This window comes from Ochotona curzoniae, unplaced genomic scaffold, assembly GCF_017591425.1.
Source record: "Ochotona curzoniae isolate NIBS_2020 unplaced genomic scaffold, NIBS_Ocur_1.0 scaffold_4505, whole genome shotgun sequence".
NCBI lineage: Eukaryota > Metazoa > Chordata > Mammalia > Lagomorpha > Ochotonidae > Ochotona > Ochotona curzoniae.
The window spans coordinates 36,552,863-36,559,461 of record NW_024467118.1 but is presented as its reverse complement, the minus strand read 5'-3'; the positions used below and the strand labels follow the sequence as shown (position 1 = coordinate 36,559,461).

The following is a 6,599-nucleotide window of genomic DNA, read 5'->3' as shown; positions in this document are numbered from 1 at the left end:
GTGTGCAATATTTAAAAGAAAGGATAACTTCCTGATTTCAGCAATCATTAGTTTTTGATTTGTGATCTGTAAGGAATTTATTAGTACATTAGATTCTAAGGGTCACAACAAATGTGTGATAATTACTCCAACACAATTCTCATCAGGTCTCATGTTCATGTGATATTATTATGAAGGGAGAGCCGATACAGTGTACTTCTCAGATGTAGTTCTGTAAATAGAATACTTTCCTTCCTTCTTCCCTCCACTTGTCTTGCTTTCTTGTAATTTTTGATATTACATTTTAAATGTACATTTAAATTAAAGGTTTATTGCGCCACAAAATAGAGTTCGGTAAGCAAAACCTGAAAAGACTGTAGTTCAGTAGGAATGTAACAATTACCATTGATTATTCCCTGTTCTCTCTCCTTCATCCATATCTGATGTGTTACCAATCTTTTAAAGTTTATTAATTTTTGTTTATTTGAAAGGCAAAGAGCAGGGAGTGGAGAGAGAAGACTGGAGAGAGAGACAGATACAGACACACCTATCTTCTGATTCACTCTCCAAATGACCCTAACAGCCAGGACTGGACCAGATGGCACCAGGAGCCATGAGTTCACTATGGCCCAACCACGGCAGCCATCATCTGTTACCTGCAGGGTGTGAATTAGCAGAAAGTTGGACTTGAAAGTGGAGCCAAAACCTGAATTCAGGCACTGTGAGATGGGATGCAAGTTTCCCAAGCGGCATTTTGACCAATGTCTCAAATGCCCTCCCATCCATTACTCAGTTCTGTCCAACTCACCTCCTAAATGTTCTTCAAGGAAATCTCCATGCTCAGATTTAATGAGCTCAATCATTGCCAATCTTCTGAATGATAGCATTCATTCTGCTCAGCAAGAACTTTGCACCCACACCCATGCTCTTTGTGCCATAGCTAGATCAATGTTTTCAATATGTAAAGCCATTATGCTACCACCTGGTTGAAATCCAACAAGGGCTAAGCTTTGATTCTTGGATGAAGGGAAAAATTCTGGAATATGCCCTGAAAGATTCTGCAGACCTATATGCCTATATTTCTCTAGTTCTTCCTGGCACGGTTAGTCTTCCTCTCACTCTATGTGCTAGCCCTGCTGGCTTCTTTTCAGAGTCCCCTTCCATCCAGATTTCTTTATGCCCCTGCACATGGCATTGTGCTATTCCATCTGCTTGGCCTGCTATTTTGCCTTTGTTGCTCAATGAGTTCTTACATAATCCTTTGGATCTCAGTTCAGGGATTTCTATTTCTGGAAAGCTCTCTTTGACCTCATGGACTGTCACATTTGTGTTTTCCTTGGATTATGTGATTTTAGGGTTTGTGGTTTTTTTCCCCCCTGACTGATAGAATTTCAGGAGAATTGGTCACATGTTAACTTTGTTCATTCTTGTCTAATATTTTGCTTTACATATAGAAGTCACTTAATCCTATTCATTGATAACTAAGACCTTTTTATTCTTCCTCTTCCTTTGCAGGCCTGCCATTTGCATTAGCAACAACCACTTAGAGGAACCAGAGTAAAGGATATTTACTACATAGTAGCTTCCAGTTCCAGTAGGAGGCATAAGAGCAGCAAGAATGGGTAATTTTCAGTGGGAAATATTAATATATGATTAAATAGTGATTCTGTTAGCCCCACAGATTTAAAGAAATTAAAATAATTATATTACTGTTACTTCATTCTCAGTGATAAAATATAATAACTTCCTTGAAAAAAGATTTGAGAATCATTTATCTTTCTCTCTTTTTTAGATTCAAAAAAATGCTTAATGTTTTTAAACAAACTGTCAGATATAATTCTGACTCAGATGCCAAGAGCTGAGTGAGTATCTTTGTTACAATGAAAATACATGGAAGCACATATATTTTTTTAAAGATTTATTTATTTTTATTGCAAAGTCAGATATACAGAGAGAAGGAGAGACAGAGAGAAAGATTTTCCATCCAATGATTCACTCCCCAAGTGAGCGCAACGGCCGGTACTGTGCCGATCCGAAGCTGAGAACCAGGAGCTCTTCCAGGCCTACCATGCATGTGGGTGAAGGGTCCCAAGGTTTTGGGCTGTCCTCGACTGCTTTCCCAGGCCACAAGCAGGGAGCTGAATGGGAAGTGGAGCCCCCGGGATTAGAACAGGCACCCATATGGGATCCCAGTACGTTCAAGGTGAGGACTTCAGCCACTAGGCCATGCCACCGGGCCCAGAAGCATATATCTTAATGTCCTTTACCAGGGTACTTCATAAAATTTGTGGGAAAATGAAATTAAAACTTGGAATTTGCTCCAAAAGTTTACAGAAAATGCATATTATTAAAAAATGATATATTACAGCTTATCTTTTAATGTTCCATTTTCATGAACATTTTGAGATACCCTTGAATATACTTGCTTGACTTTACACTGATAGTGTGTGTGTCTGTGTGTGTATGTGAGTGTGTATAGCTGCCAATTATAATAATGAGGTCATAGCAATACTGCCTTTTTTGGACATTCTTTAATCTCCATTTGATCTTTTTAAAACTCTTCTATTTTAGGTATTCCAGTATATTCAATGATTTTGTTGAATCTGAATTTTTCCTGCTTGATGGAGATTCATTATTTATCACAATGATGTGTGAGCAGTCATTAAGGAAGGGGCAAAACCTCCACTTTTTCTATCTGGTTGAACGCTATCTTTTGGATCTCACTAGTAAAGGAGGACAATTTGCCATCGTCTTCTTCGAGGTAATACAGGACAACTGAGTTCTTATGATTTCAGAATTAACAAAATCCCTTAAATTCTTTCATGTATAATATTTTTTCATTATTAGAAAGTAAATGATACCTTCTTTTGTAAAAAAAAAAAAAAGATATATTTATTTTTATTGAGACATCAGGTATGCAGAGAGGAGAGACAAAGAGGAAGAGCTTCCATGCACTAATTCACTCCCCAAGTGGCTGCCACAACTGAGCAGATCCAAAGTCAGGAGTTAGGAGCTTCTTACAGATCTCGCATGTGGGAGCCCAGTCCCAAGGCTTTCGGCTATCCTCTATTGTTTTCGCAGGCCACAAGCAGGGAGCTGGAAGGGAAATGAAGCAGTTGGGACAGGAATTGGTGCCACTATGGGATCCTGGCATCTGTAAGGCGGAGATTTTAGCCATTAAGCTGTAGTGCCACACCCAAAGTAACTGTATTTATAAAAATTCAAAAAACTTACAGGAAGAAGACATGGCACAAAACTGACCCACAATTTCAGCATTCAGAAATGACTACCCCTGAATTACTCTCATAGAAGAGTTTTATTATAGGGACACACAGTGTTATGAGGGTACATGAGGAATCTCCTCTGCAGTGGCCTGCTTGATGCCCGATTCTAGTCTCTAACTCTGAGAAGTATATGTCTTCAAAGTCAGCTGTACAGTATTCAAGCCCAAATTCACTGGCCCTGCTTCTTTTTTTTTTTTTTTTTTTTTGGTTCTGTAGTAAATACCTCCAAGAAAATGTTGTGTTTTTTGTTTGATTATAAATATAGTGAAAGTTTTCTTATTCTTAGAAGTAACTAATATATTACACTTAGTGATTTTGTGCATAGATTTGTTCTTATTTTGTAATTGTTATAACTATTGTTATGGTTTTTTGGTACTTCTATTTTAATATGTTGCTTGTTGAATAAATCATTTATTCGTCAGTTTTTGTATGTATTGTTTTTCAGGTCACAGTAGGAGACTCGATATAATTGCATAGCAAATCTCCACACTCAACTAAAAATGAAAATAAATAATATAGCAATACTCTCCTCCAGTCCACATATTTCTTACTATGCTGTTCACAATAATTTTTTGCTTATGCTTTTTTTAAGTTATATAAAGTGGGGCCAGCGTGGTAGCCTAGTGGCAAAGTTCTTGCCTTGCATGCACTAGTATACTTATCCCAGCTAGTAGCCAATCCCAGCTGCTCCACTTCCCATTCAGCTCCCTGCTTGAGGCCCTGGAAATCAGTAGAGGACGGCCCAAAGCCTTGGGACCCTGCATGTGCATGGGAGATCCAGAAGAAGCTCTTGGATCCTGGCTTTGAATTGGCTCAGCTTTCAGTCATTGCTTACTTGTGGAGTGAATCATCAAACCGCAGATCTTTCTCTCTGTCTCCCATTCTTTCTGCAAGTCTGTCTTTCCAATAAAAATTAAAATAAATCTTGTAAAAAATTTATACAAAGTAAGTAATTTTCACATATTTCATGATGCTGATTTAGGAGCACAGGGGTACTTCTTACTTTATGGCCTCTCACCCACTTTCTCCACTCATCCTCCTTTCTTTTTGTTTTCTCCTAATTTTTACAATGGCAAAATTTTCATTTCACTTCACAAACACAGATTTAATACTCAATTTGGTAAAAGATATCAACACATAGCAAGTATTAAAACAAAAACACTGGGCTATTATTCCTCGGGCGTGTACACCAAGGCTGAAAACAATAGTCGAGTCTCAGAATGTCAGTCTCACTCATGTAGGTTACACATTTTGTACTCTGTGTATGAGTTATCACAGATCAGGGAAAACATGATATTTGTCTTTTCAGCTCATTTAACTAAACATAATGTTTTCCGTTTGGATCCATTTAGTTGCAGAAGACAAGATTTCATTCTTTTTTCATGGCAGAGTAGTAAACATGATGTTATAGGTTATGTTTTTAAACATTGCTTACTGCTTGCCAAGGTGTTTTGAAGAATTATTCTGGGTCCTGGTCTAGGGCTAGCAATCAAGCTAGCAGCTACACTTATTTTGGTTCCTTCAGAGCAACTAATGCTGCCTCACCTCAGGAGGATGGCCTCTAGCAACCACTTAGAACAAAGCGATCCACTTCTGCTTCCTACTCCAGATCATTCACACTTATTCATCGTTTGCTTTCTATGGGTTTTTCTGTCCTTTTTCTTTTTGAGGTGAGAATGGAGAGAGAAAGAATTAGACAGTGGGAAGGGGAAGTGTGATACACCCTGAGTATGATGTACCAGCCTAAAGGCAACACATGTTTTTCATGTAAATTGTGATGGATGCTCTATTTGTAAGTAGGGCCTGTTTCCCAGCTGTGAGACCAAACACAGTGATGTTGAGTTGTATTCCTTTAATGCCTCTAACGATATGTATTAACCAGCTACTGAATAAGGATGTCAAAATAATGCACCTTACCACTACTCCCTCCAGGATGCTGAGTTTGCGTATTTCAAATTCCCTGAACTTCTTCCTTTGAGGACTGCCTTGATTCTTCATCTTAAGAATAACACCACCATTGATGTCCGAACTGAATTTTCTGGATGCTTATCGGAAGAATGGAAAGTCTTCTTGGAAACAAGTTACCCGTATTTCCTGATAGTTGCAGATGAAGGCCTGAACCACCTGCAAACACATCTTTTCAATTTATTAATCATTCAAACTTGGTCATTGAAGGTCAATGTTGTGCTTTTCTCAGGACAAGCATCTGATATTCTTCGACTTTATGCTTATTTTATGCTAAGCTTGTCTAACGTACGGGAATTTTTCAAGCAGGTAATTTACATCTAAAATACTTTTTTTTTAATTCTACAAAATTTTCTAACTTATGTGACTCAGTTTTCTATCTTCTCTATGGAAATTATCATAGATTGAAGAGAGATATATAGAAAATAATAACAACAATACAAGAGAATAATTTACTGAGCCCTTATTGTTGTAACAGTAATGCAAGGTACTTAACTGTCACAGTAACTCCATATGACATGTGTTAGCATTGCTTATGGTTTACCACTATGAAAATAGACACCAGACTATGTAATTGACTCATCGTCAATGCCAAATTAGGAATAGAACATGAATTTGAAAGAGGTGGTCTGACTCCAGCCCCCATTTCCTTACCCAATACATTGTGTGTTGGCTCCAAGATAAAGATCAGACAGCATAAGTTAGAGGCAAAAATCATGTCTGTTGCTGAGACATCCCAGTGAAATGGTTAATGCCATGGCCTTTAATAATACAGTTTGCCTCCTAATTTGTTGAACATTCACCTTAATCATTTTGAAGATTCCTGGAATACAATGGAAATGCAACTGAATATATTGCATTCAGCAATGAAGACTTTGCAAATACTGTTAAAAATATTGCTGATAGCTTGCTGGGTGATAGTCCTTTTTGGGGAAATAGTTTCTTTACTATGAACACATTGTTGGAGGTTTGTTGCAATAAGCTACATTGCATGAAATAGGCATGGTGATATTTTGAGGTGCAGGAAATGTGCTAAAATTAGAATACCATAGAAGTGGCAGATCTTGGTAAATTTACTAAAGGTCATTAAATTGTATGCTTGAAATGAATGAATTTGAGGGCTAGCATTGTGGCACAGTGAGTTAAGCCACTTATTAGGACATCAACATCCCACATAGATGCATCAGTTTGAGCCCAAACTGCTCATCTTCCAATCAAACTCCCTGCTGATGCACTGGGAAGGAAACAGATGGACCATGTGTTGCAGTGCCTGCCTACCCATCTGCAGTCCTAAATAAGGCCTACATTGGTCCCAGATGTTGAGTTTAGGGATTAAACCAATAAATAGATCTTTCTGTCTCTTCATCTCTC

At 37.9% G+C, this 6,599-nt stretch overlaps 1 protein-coding gene across 1 annotated transcript in view; it reads left to right on the top strand.

Moving 5' to 3' along the window:
* The first annotated feature begins 1,484 nt into the window (after nt 1–1,484).
* Nucleotides 1,485–6,599, top strand: part of LOC121146452 (probable ATP-dependent RNA helicase DDX60) — a 79,175-nt gene continuing 74,060 nt past the window's right edge. Inside the window, exons 1-4 of the mRNA XM_040965845.1 lie at nt 1,485–1,601; nt 1,772–1,841; nt 2,551–2,740; nt 5,196–5,537. Coding sequence (XP_040821779.1) covers nt 1,598–1,601; nt 1,772–1,841; nt 2,551–2,740; nt 5,196–5,537 — 606 coding nt within the window. The 5' untranslated portion in view covers nt 1,485–1,597. The remainder of the gene's footprint in view (nt 1,602–1,771; nt 1,842–2,550; nt 2,741–5,195; nt 5,538–6,599) is intronic.